This window comes from Danio aesculapii, chromosome 10 (assembly GCF_903798145.1).
Source record: "Danio aesculapii chromosome 10, fDanAes4.1, whole genome shotgun sequence".
Classification (NCBI taxonomy): Eukaryota; Metazoa; Chordata; class Actinopteri; order Cypriniformes; family Danionidae; genus Danio; species Danio aesculapii.
The window spans coordinates 2179609-2192883 of record NC_079444.1 but is presented as its reverse complement, the minus strand read 5'-3'; the positions used below and the strand labels follow the sequence as shown (position 1 = coordinate 2192883).

Sequence of the window (13275 nt, the reverse complement as noted above, 5' to 3'; positions counted from 1 at the left end):
ATGCAGCTTCAAGACTGGGTTGAATCCTCCGTCCGAGCCTTTTTCTGCGTGACTGGCATCACTGGGAACTTCTGGCTGGGTCTGCGCTCTCTCCCCACATCCAGATCCCGTTTGCGGCCCAATGACCTGCTCTTCATCAACCTGGCCGTCTCCAACCTCATCACCAACTGCATGGTGGACCTGCCGGACACTTTAGCGCAGTTTCTGAACAGCTGGCTGTTGAGTAGAAACTACTGCAGCGTGCTCCAGTTTTCATCGGACCTCTCGGAGACCAGCAGCATCTTCTCCACCATGTTCATCAGCCTGTACTGGCACCAGAAGCTGGTGGGCTCCGTCCGGCGCGGAGGAGCCCCGGTGCAGCTGGATAATCTCCGGCTGGTGCTCTGGCTGCTGTTCGGGAGCTGGATCGTGGCGTTAACATTCAGCGTCCCTCACTTCTTCATAGCTGAACACGATGGAAACGACAGTTTGGAAGTTTGCGAGGAAAAATTCCCAACTCCTGCGGAGAAAAAGACGTTTGACGGGCTTTACCTGATTGTTGCTAATGTGATTCCTCTTGTGGGCATCACGTACGCCAGTGTGCAGATCGTGGTCACGCTGATCCAGAGCCAGAAGAGGGTTAAAGATCACTCCGGAGGATCAGAGCAAAAGACGGAGGTCAGGTCGTCCGGTAACCCGTCCTCCGGTACTCATGTGCGGGCGGCGAAGAGTGTGGTGGCGGTTGCCTCGATCTTCATCTTCTGCTGGTTCATTCACCTCGTGCTCCGCATCTACAGCGGCTTCAGGAACTCCATCCTGGTGGTCAAGCTGACCAACTTTATCGGAGCCACATACACTTGTTTTGTCCCGTATGTCTACCTGCACGGCGTGAAGAAACTCAACTGCTCTTGTTGCTGGTAGTAATGGAGCCTTTTAAAAGACTGTTAGGACGCGTCAAACGGTCATCAGCATCTTAAATCCTTTGAAGTTTATATTATTTACATTTTTTTAACGTAACGTAAAGAATATTTATATGTATTTATGTATGTATTATATCATCTTTCCATCAAATCACAAAAAAAAAACAACGAATTAGCCTACCTGTCTGCCGTTATCAGTCTCACACTATTTTTTTTTCCGTTTTCTGAAAGTCTTGATAACACCATTAAGTGTTTAGTTGATGGTTTAAGCAAATGGGATTGTAAATAAATATTTGTTGTACTCTTCCATTTACTGCACTCTAAGTTTACCCAACTGTGAAAGACGAAACTGTGAAAAGGATCCATCCTAAAGGCCAGTGGTTCCCAAAAAACCTTCGTTCCCATACCCGTTTTGGGTTCTCTTGTGGTTGGTAACTGACCGTTAACTGTCGTCGCTGAATAAACTATATGGGTGGGTTCGGGATGTTTGATCCTGCTAATTAAAGCTTGATCCCCACTTCAGGACATCAAAACAAGATGTGTGGGGGATCTTATGTAGCTTAAATAGTATTCTGCCTACTGAAAAAACAGCTTGAACCAGTTTAGGCTGGTTGGCTGGTATTAGAGGGGTTTTGGGCATTTCCAGGCGGGTTTCCAGCCATTTCCAGCCTGGTCTTAGCTGGTCAGGCTGGAAAAGGACCAGCTTAAACCAGCTTGACCAGCCTAGTCAGGCTGGAAGCCCAGCCAAAACCAGCTATGTTCAGCTTAAATCAGGCTGGTCAAGCTGGTTTTAGCTGGTCATTTTCTAGCCTGACCAGCTAAAGCCAGCCTGGATATGGCCAAAACCCCTCTAAAACCAAGCTGGTCAACCAGCTAAAACCAGCCTAGGTTGGTTTAAGCTAGATTTTTCAGCAGGGCTCTGATTTGTGTAATAAATAATGCTATTATATTCACAATAGATCATGCAAATATACATCTGACCACCCTATAATGATTCATACCATTGTAACTGCACATGTGCCAAGTAATCTAGAATGCAGGAAAATGTTCATTCAACACTCTAAAGACTCAAAACTTTTTTCATTTGATTGTGTTGAGACATTAAAGGTCTTCACAAACTCTTGGGGCATGAAATCAGCCTTTTAAACAAGTTTATAACAACCAAGGAAATCAATATATGCAAGGAAAACGATATTAGTTTATAGAGTTATGTGTAATAAAGTGAAATAACGCAGGGATAAAGTATTGAACACATGAAGAAAAGGAGGTGTAGTTCTACAGGAGGATGAAGACGAAACCAGGGTGGACATTTCAGCAAGACAATGATCCAAAACACAGAAATACTTCAAATACAGAGAAAGAAATTCAAGCTGTAGAATGGCCCAGCCAAACACCTGACTCGAATCCAATTGAGAATCCAAAATAAAGCTCAGATTTGATAGACGAGACCCACAGAACCATCAAGATTTTGACCCTCTGTTAAAGTCTGTGAAAAACATCACACCTGAGCAATGCATGACACTTCATTCTCCATATGAGAGGCGTCTTTAAGCTGCCATCACTAATAAAGCCTTTTATATAAAGTATTAAATACATTTCAGCAGTTCAGCACATTCTCCTTCTGTCATCTCATTGTTATTGCACACAACTCTTTTTTTTTGTTTGTTTTGTTTTGTTTTTCTGTTTGTATTGTTTGGGTTTTTACCAAAAATCCGGTTCAACTCCATGTCAGCAGCTCCTTTAGGAACATTATTCCCAGGAAAAAACATGACGCGTTCAATACTTATTTTCCCCGCTGTATATACATATAGCAGCTGAAGTGCACTTCAAAAAGTCCCTCTAAACATACATTCCACACAGACTAACTATTAGTACTTAATTTATTTTGGTTTGCATCGTTAGTACTTTGTTATGTGTACACAGCATGCATGCTAATCTCTTTCATTTCATATTTTGTGTGAAATATTGTTGTGAAACAGTGACTGGTGTATTATAATGTTTTTTCCACCACCAAAGCACAAACTCAAATGACTGTCCCTCCTGTGTTTTGATAATTGCAGCCGGTGATCACTGTAATTATATCTGTTATGCCACTTATATTGTAAATCTGCATATGAACGCAGTTTTCTTTATGCTGTCTGTGCTGCGAATTCAGCATAAACTCTGTAAATAGATGAGGACAGATTGTACATAGGATAAATCAAATACATTTAAGCTATCTTTAAGAGGATTAAAAACCTCTTAAAACTTTGTCTTCTCTTGAAAATTTATCTTAAGGCATATTTCTCACTATTAATAAAGCATTAACAAAGACTTATGTCTTAATAAACTCCTAATTTGCTGCTTTTTAATAGTTATTAAGGTTGTAGTTGGGTTTAGTAGAATTAGGGATGTAAAATAAGATTTATTATTATTATTAGTGCTGTCAAACACATTCAAAATAAGTTCGCACACACACATTCACCGACCACTGTATTAGATACACCTTATAGTACCGGGTTAGATGCCCTTTTGCCTTTAGAACTGCCTTAATCCTTTAGGAAATAGATTCAACAAGCTACTGGAAATATTCCTCAGAGGTTTTGCTCCATATTGACATGATAGCATCACGCAGTTGCTGCAGATTTGTCGGCTGCACATCCATGATGCCAATCTCCCGTTCCACCACATACCAAAGGTGCTCTATTGGGTTGAGGTCTTGGGACTGGGGAGGCCATTTGAGTACAGTGAACTCATTGTCATGTACAAGAAACCAGTCTGAGATGATTCACGCTTTATGACATGGTGCATTATCCTGCTGGAAGTAGCCATCAGAACATGGAGACACTGTGGTCATGAAGGAATGGTCAATTGTAACCCGACCATCCGAATGTTGCAGCAGAAATGGAGACTCATCAGACCAGGCAACGTTTCTCCAATCTTCTATTGTCCAGTTTTGGTGAGCCTGTGTGAATTGTAGCCTCAGTTTCCTGTTCTTAGCTGACAGGAGCGGCACCCGGTGTGGTCTTCTGCTGCTGTAGCCCATCCGCCTCAAGGTTGGTCGTGTTGTGTGTTCAGAGATGAGATCTTTTGACAGCACTAATTATTATCATATAATGTTAATATAATACTTACAAGTATAATAATTAGTTTTCTTATATTACTAATATGTACTTTATAAGTACTAAAAACAGAACATCTTAACACGCAGGTAATAAACCACTATAGTTAATAGTGAGAAAACGGACGAAAAACGCAGAAATAATATCCGGTTTTCACAAACAAGGTTCAGGTGAGCCTAATCGAGGACTAAAAAATAAACCTGAGCAGTTTCATCTGAAAGAAACATGCATCTTAAAATATATCAGTCTTTATTTTGATTCAAGATGGACACCAGTGTTGTTTTCTGTATGACATGTATTCCAGGTCTATTGTTTCATGTGTGAAACCGGACTATATTGTATTAAAACGGTTTGACATGCAAATAAATTTGACTCAATTGTAAATTAAAACCAAACTTTTATTCTTTTCAAATCATTCGCAAAACACATTACACAAAACTAAAGGGAGCTTCTTCGATAACTTCGATAAAAATGTGTGGTCCTGATAAAAAGAGCAGACGAGTTTTCCGTCATCCCATTCATACACAGCCATCGCACACTGCTTAATAATTCAGAATATGTCAAGTTTGTACAAAAAAAAAAAGACAAAACAAACACGTTACTGAAGAGTCAAGTGTCTGCGCAGTAGAAAATCTCCAGAATAAATTTATGAACACACACCAGCAAGATCAGACAGACCTCAGCAAACACTAACAAAATATCTGTACAATAACAGCTCTCTGCATTATTTTAATGAATGTTTTTATTAGTTATTTATGCTTTGGAATTGCATTATGGGATATGACTTTATGAAGGGTTCAGATGCAAAAACCTCTAAGCGCCGTCTGAAATTTCCATCAAAAATCTATTTTTTTTTCAGCCTCCTTTGTTTATGTTGAGATATTTCACTTTAAAGACCAGGAAATGGACTTATTCTTTGCCATAAAAGTGAAATTACTGAACATACACACAGGAGTCTGATAAAACGCTCATTTTAGAGGAAAATTTCAGACGACTTAGAGGTTTTTGCATCTAAACTCTTCATATATTTTCTCCGACAACTTTTGATGTTGAAAAAAAAAACCCCAAAGTGACTTTTATTAACATTTGTAATATTATGTAGTGATTTTATTGTCTGGATTGGTGTTGAAAATGACATTACAAAAATCTGCTAACAACCTGCCAGTACTACTACTGTTATTTTACAGACGTAATTTCCTATAATGTACAATATATTGATCAACAGATGACTAAAATGTCAATAAAACACTCTTAAACTGCTGAGAAGTCAAATTTTCAACATCAAAAATGAACACAGCAGAGATCAACATCCCATAATGTGCGATTCGTAACCATAAATACCCCGAAGACATCCCTAAACACAGAGACTCTTATAAATACACAGATATTGTGTACAGTGCAAGACATTAAAACCTGATTTCTGGCATAAAAACCTCTGCAAAGCACAGAATGGATGTGTGAGGAGTTTATTTTGGCAGTGTGTGTGTGTGTTTTCCAGGACTGTATGAGTGTATGGGGTTGAGTGTGATTACTTTATAAAGTCTGGTGGTCTTCAGTGCAGCTTCTCCAGCTTGGCCTGCAGGGATTTGAAGTTTCGGATGATGTCCTGCAGCGCGGCGTTGGGACTCAAGGACTGCAGCTCCACCAGATAACCACAGATGTTGTCCAGACACGCGTTGGTGAACCTGCGTCTGCAAGACACCGCGGTGAGACACCGGTAAAAGCACTGGGAGATGATGGTGATGGTGAAGGTGTGGTGGTGCTAACCTGTCGTAGGTGGGCACACGGCTGGGGTCGTCCACGTATCCGGAGAGCAGCACATGAATACACTCCACCAGATGAAGAGGCTTCTTTAGACGCTGCCAACATGGGTCCTACACACGCACACACACATACAGAAAAGATTTGTTAGTGTAAGATGAGACACTCCATAGGTTTCCATTGCTCTTATGCTGTACAAACTGTACTGTGTATGTGTCTGTGATAGCGGGCCGAAAGGCATTAGAAACGGATGAATTAAACATATCTAGAAATAAGACGAGTTTGTTTACCTACAGTAACACAGTTTTATAATAATCTTATTGATAAATAATTAAAAACATAAATAAAAAATCTAATCTGTCATTCAGTAACTGGACATTAATTAGTTCATGTGCTCTGAGCTTTGTTACCCGTGTCTTGAAGAGCTGGTCATAAACCTCCAGCAGTCGCGGCAGCTGAACTCCAATCTCCTGCATGGTGAAGGTCACAAAACCCACGTCCCAGTTCAGCCGGCACACTTCCTGTTCCAGAAACTTCACCAGGAAGTCTGAAGATCAGCACAACATCAGATCAGTACACACGGTTCAATAATTAAACATTACGCTTTGAAATTGAAATCAGCCAATTAGAATCATTTCAGGACAATCATGTGACACTGAATGCTGGAGTAATGATGCTGAAAATTCACCTTTACATAACATCAATAATTACATTTCACTTTTTATATATACACATATTTATACACATACATACATACATACATACATATATACATATACACACACATATACAGATATACATACATGTATATATAACAGATATACATGCACATACATATATACATACATATATATAAACATACATATATATATATATATATATATACACATATACACACACACATATATATATATATATATATATATACACATATACACACACACACATATATATATATATATATATATATATATATATATATATATATATATATATATATATATATATATATATATATATATACACATATACACACACATATATATATATATACACATATACACACACATATATATATATACACATATACACATATACACACACATATATATATATACACACATATACACACACATATATATATACATATATACACACACATATACAAACACACACACATATATATATATATATATACATATATATGCACACACATATACAAACACACACACATACACACACATACATACATACATATATATATATATATATATATATATATATATATATATATATATATATATATATATATATATATATATATATATATATATATATATATATATATATATATATATATATATATATAGCTTAAATAGCTTATAATATAATATTCACAATTATCCAGTTTTTACGGCAACTACATTTAAATTTAATTTGAGCATTCGGAGAAATCACAAAATTCTGGATAGTCTGCTCAACACAACGGCTGTTTGTTTCGCGATTCACTATGGGTCTCGACACTAAAATAAATAAATAAATAAGCAACTTTTTAGTCAGTGAAAGCCCAGAGACTCAAACCCACACTTCACAGAGGGAAACTGGTCTGGAAAAAGCAGAGTTGTACCTAACGGGAAGTATCGAGGCGTTCCAGCGTACAGTTTCCCCAGAGACACCAGCTTCAGACTGACAGCTCGCATCCGGTCTGATGGACTCATCACCACACTGTCATTCAGCTCTGAAAAAATAATGCAACACAGCCATCACGCAATGAATTAAAGCTCTGCTGCTTTTACAGGGGATATATATATATATATATATATATATATATATATATATATATATATATATATATATATATATATATATATATATATATATATATATATATATATATACATATATACACATACATACATATACACACACACACATACATATATATATATATATATACATACACACACACACACACATATATATATATACACACATACATACATACATATAAACACACATACACACTAAACCCTAAGTATTAAGGGCTACAGAGATGTGTTTTACCCTTCTCGATGATCTCCTGCCACAGCGAGTGCACCAGAATGGGGTCTGAATGTCCTGCACAGTGAATTATAGCCAGTTTACACTCAGACAGCCGGAAATGATCAGCAAATTCTCCATAGAGCTGCAGAAGGACAGAAGACATCAGTAAAGCGGCTCTCAAGTGAACATGAAGCTGAATAATTTCCACTTCTTCACCTTAGTGATGTCCATCAGCTCAGAGTCTAGCTGTGTGATGGCGCTCTGCACTGAGGGATGCTGGGAAAACTGTCTGCGCAGAGTCTCCTGGATCTGCACCTGAATGCGCACCACCTGCAGCACACACACACACACACTCCTGATGTCCTGTGCAATGAATTAAATGCATCCTGAGTGAAGCAGAGCACTGTGTTCGTTTATACTGCAGCAACCGTTTTCAGTTTTCATTTGTTTTAACATCATCCCTATATGAGGGTATAATACTTACTCATATTTTTTAATTATGTTATATTTTATTAGGTTTTTAAATCGGTTTAAATAGGAATTTATATAGGTTTTTATTTTAGTTTTAATAATTTAGCATGTATATTTGGCTGTAATATCTTGTAATTTTTGTTTCAGCCACTTTATGACATTAAACACTTGGAAAAGAAACAAGAATTTAAAGACAGGACTCAACAATATAATAATAAACTAATAATATCAAGTCATTTAAAAAAATCCTCATTTATTATCATATTAGTGATTTTCCACAATTTAAAATCAAGTATTTAAATCAAATATTAACAACAGTACTTTCCTTTTAACTTAATATAATTAATAATAATGAATACATATGTAACAATCATTGAAAATGAATAGTAATATTAATAATGATTATTGTATTTTAATTATGCGGAAGGTGGTGTGTGTGTGTGTGTGTGTGTGTGTGTTGGGCCTGCACAATACATTGTTTCAGCATTGATATCGCTGTAGTCACACCACAAGATCTGAAATGTTAAGTTTATACACTCATCGGCCACTTTATTAGGTACACCTGTCCAACTGTTGATTAACAGAAGATTGGAGAAACGTTGCCTGGTCTGATGAGTCTCGATTTCTGCTGTGACAAATGGAAGAGTCAGAATTTGGTGTCAACAAGATGAAAGCATGAAAGCATGGATCCATCCTGCCTTGTATCAGTGGTCCAGGCTGGTGGTGGTGTAATGGTGTGGGGGATATTTTCTTGGCACACTTTGGGCCCACCAGTACCAATTGAGCATCGTGTCAACACCACAGCCTACCCGAGTATTGTTGCCGACCATTTCCATCCCTTTATGACCACAGTGTAGCCATCTACTGATGGCTACTTCCAGCAGGATAACGCACCATGTCATAAAGTGTGAATCATCTTAGACTGGTTTCTTGAACATGACAATGAGTTCACTGTACTCAAATGGCCTCCACAGTCACCAGAGCTCAACCCAATAGAGCACCTTTGGGATGTGGTGGAACGGGAGATTGGCATCATGGATGTGCAGCCGATAAATCTGCAGCAACTGCGTGATGCTATCATGTCAATATGGAGCAAAACCTCTGAGGAATATTTGCAGTAGCTTGTTGAATGTACTCCATGATGGATTAAAGCAGTTCTGAAGCCAAAACGGGGTCCAACCCGGTAATAGTAAGGTATACCTAATAAAGTGGCCAGTGAGTATGTTAGAATTAGATTTGGGAAATCATTTCTGAGATATGTGGAGTTTAATCATAATAAAAAGTTTATCATCTGCATGTGTGTGCATTCAGGCACAAGAAATCGCACACTTTGTAAATTTACTAAAGGTTTTACTGTGTATTTACGTATGATTATTACATTTCTGTACCTGAAATAATGTTTGGATCAGCAGAAAACCATGATTTTTGCTCTGCTCTACTGTATTTATCTGCTTTTAAATAGTGTATTATATTTTATGGATGATTTACACCCAGAATAATCCCAAACCAGTCTAAATTAATGAATTATTTCCAAATAGAAAGAAGCTATTCAAGCCATCTGGTGAAATTATATTCATATTACAAAATATATTGCAGAAAAACAAGATATCACAATGTCATATCTTTCCAATATTGTGCAGCCCTAGTGTGTATGTGTATCTGTGTGTCTCTGTACCTCCATCTTCTCCTCCAGCTCATGCAGAAACTCTCCGTCGGCTCCCAGTGAAGACACAGAGGAAGAGCTCTTGGCGGAGAGGATGGCTCTGGAGATATACTCCAGCCTCTGCTTCAGGGAGACCTCTGTACTACACACACACACACAACCAACACAAAACACCAGCTTTCACTTCAGCTGCCCTCAACAATACACACACACACTGCTCATATTAAATATATATATAAAAGCTAGAAATTTAAATATTCAAATGTACAGTAATGAGATGTTGGATTCTAAGCCAATCAAAGTTACAGGAATATTGAGTAATTTATGGGCTAACTGCCATTTTTGGGTGCACTGTTCCTTTAAGAGGGCGTGGCTAATCAGGCTGATACCTGTGCATGTCTGCGAGTCTCGCCAGAACGTGAGCTGCTTTGCCAAAGCTGCGGTTCTTCTCGTAGTATCGCCACAGGAGGTCCATGTTTCGCACTTTACTCTGGTCCTGCTTGATCATGTGCATCAAATGATCCTCCAGGTATGGAGAGTTCACCTGCGCCACAGGAGGAAAAAGTCCTGAATGCTCAGAACAAACAGACTAACAATTATGAGTGTGTGTGCGATGGTTGGTACCTCCAGCAGTTTGTCTGTCAGATCGGCCTGAATGAGCCAGTTATAGAGAGCGATGTGGAAGAGCTCGTCCTGGGACCTCTGAGCCAGACCCAGCATCTGCTCAAACTGAACACGCAAACACTTCGATTTAAAAGGTATGAAACATTTTAACTAGGATTAGAAATAAATTTAAAAACAAAATGAAACTAAAAATGGCTAAATAATTACACAAAAAACATTTTAAAAAATTTATTAATTAAAAGTTTTTAAAAAAATTAATAAATAAATAAATCCAAAGTAAAAAAAAAAAATAAATAAATAAAAAAATCCAAAGTAAAATAAATAAATAAATAAATAATAAAAAAAAGTTTCATTATTCCTCCAATTGATAAAAAAAATTTAAAAACAAACAAAAGAGCTAAAGACAATCAATAAAATTAAGTAAACGAAACATTACATAATAAAACTAAACTGAAAACACAAATAATTAATAAATAATAAGTGTTCTCATTGAAACAAACTATTTTTGAATCCTTAATTGAAATACAGCTGAATTTAGGTATATTAGAATAAACTAGTACTCCAAATAATTACAGAAAACACCAAAAAACATTCATAAATAAACAACAGAGTGTTTCTAAATGTGTAACTAAAAAATTATCTTCAAAAGTTAAAAGCGGTTCATTTTCTTCAAATTAAGATAAAAAATAAAAACAGAAGAAAACATAAAAAAATTAAGCGAAATAAAAAATATGCTAAATAAACTAAACTAAAAGCATTACTAATCAATAAAAGTGTTATAATTCAAACTTAAAACATCATTAACCAAAACAGCTGAATTTATAAGTGTTAAAATATTAAACTTAAAAAAATGTAAACAAGGTTGGCTTAAGCGTTAAAATATTAATAAAAAAATTTAATCAAAGAAAAAAGGTATAAAAATATGAAAACCATTAATACAAATTATAGAAACAAAAAATATACATATATATATATTTTAAAAGTGCTATAACAGTAGTAATCAACAGAGGCTTCTAAAGCTCACATGAGCAGCGGCGTCTTCATTGCTCAGCATGTTAGGGTCAGAGGTCATAACAGGCGGTCCGGGTTGTTTGGGGACACTGGGAGACTGAGGGGCCGCTTTACTCTGGTTCACCAACTCCTGCATGGTGTCCGTGATGCATTTATAACACAAGAGTCTGCACAAATATAATCAACACGTGCATTTAGCAGCATCTTCAAATTTAGTCTCAAAGTTTTTAGATGCAAGAGGTCTGTGATGCATTTAGAATGTGAAATCTGCACAAATATATTCAACACGCATTTACCAGCAGACTGAGTCTATTCAATCCTTTAATAATGTTTTTTTTAATAATGGTGTTTATAATGCATTTACTACAGAAGCCCGTTCCTGCCACTGAATAAAAAAAATAAAAAATTAAAGAATTCTGACTTTATAACTCCAATCGCGACTATAAGTCTGACTTTATAACTCGAATCGTGACTAAGTCTGACTTTATAACTTGAATTGCGACTATCAGAATTCTGACTTTATTACTCGAATTGCGACTATCAGAATTCTGACTTTATAACTCGAATCGCGACTATCAGAATTCTTACTTTATAACTCGAATCGCGACTATAAGTCTGACTTTATAACTCGAATCGCGACTATAAGTCTGACTTTATAACTCGAATCGCGACTAAGTCTGACTTTATAACTCGAATCGCGACTATAAGTCTGACTTTATAACTCGAATCTTGACTATCAGAATTCTGACTTTATAACTCAAATCGTGACTATCAGAATTCTGACTTTATAACTCGAATTGCGACTATCAGAATTCTGACTTTATAACTCGGAATTGTGACTTTATTTCTCTGAATTCTCACATTATAACTCAAAACTGCGATGTTATTTATCAGAATTCTGACTTTATAACTTGAATCGTGACTATCAGAATTCTGACTTTATAACTCGAATCGCGGCTATCAGAATTCTGACTTTATAACTTGAATCGCGACTATCAGAATTCTGACTTTATAACTCGAATCGCGGCTATCAGAATTCTGACTTTATAACTTGAATCGCGACTATCAGAATTCTGACTTTATAACTCAAATCGTGACTATCAGAATTCTGACTTTATAACTCGAATTGTGACTATAAGTCTGACTTTATAACTCAAATCGTGACTATCAGAATTCTGACTTTATAACTCGAATTGCGACTATCAGAATTCTGACTTTATAACTCGAATCGAGACTATCAGAATTCTGACTTTATAACTCGGAATTGTGACTTTATTTCTCTGAATTCTCAAATTATAACTCAAAACTGCGATGTTATTTATCAGAATTCTGACTTTATAACTCGAATCGTGACTATCAGAATTTTGACTTTATAACTTGAATCGCGACTATCAGAATTCTGACTTTATAACTCGAATCGCGACTATCAGAATTCTGACTTTATAACTCGGAGTTGTGACTTTATCAGAATTTTAACATTTTACGTTAAAAGTGCAACTTTCTTTCTCAGAATCCTAAATTCTAGAATCTCAGGATTCTAAATTCTAAACTCACAATTGTGACATTTTATGTCAGAATTAAGACATTATAACTCGGAATTCCGACTTTACATTATGACTATTATGAGTATTATGACTATTTCTCAAATCTCCAACTTTATAAGTCGGAATTGCAACTTTATTTCTCGGAACTGCAACTTTAT

At 36.4% G+C, this 13275-nt stretch overlaps 2 protein-coding genes across 3 annotated transcripts in view; one reads left to right on the top strand and one right to left on the bottom strand.

The window, feature by feature from the left end:
• On the top strand, window positions 1-900 carry LOC130236678 (alpha-1A adrenergic receptor). The gene has a single exon (XM_056467429.1). The coding sequence runs from the start codon at window positions 1-3 to the stop codon at window positions 898-900; it is 900 nt and encodes a 299-aa protein (XP_056323404.1).
• A 3477-nt stretch (window positions 901-4377) lies between these two features.
• The window catches only part of nup155 (nucleoporin 155), a 44800-nt gene continuing 35902 nt past the window's right edge, over window positions 4378-13275 (bottom strand). For both annotated transcript variants that reach the window (XM_056466663.1, XM_056466664.1), the window contains 10 exons: window positions 11587-11740; window positions 10563-10667; window positions 10328-10482; window positions 9951-10080; window positions 8021-8134; window positions 7826-7946; window positions 7389-7499; window positions 6172-6308; window positions 5768-5874; window positions 4378-5691 (listed from right to left, as the gene is read on the bottom strand). In XM_056466663.1, the coding sequence (XP_056322638.1) occupies window positions 5553-5691; window positions 5768-5874; window positions 6172-6308; window positions 7389-7499; window positions 7826-7946; window positions 8021-8134; window positions 9951-10080; window positions 10328-10482; window positions 10563-10667; window positions 11587-11740 (1273 nt within the window). In that variant the 3' untranslated portion in view covers window positions 4378-5552. The remainder of the gene's footprint in view (window positions 5692-5767; window positions 5875-6171; window positions 6309-7388; window positions 7500-7825; window positions 7947-8020; window positions 8135-9950; window positions 10081-10327; window positions 10483-10562; window positions 10668-11586; window positions 11741-13275) is intronic.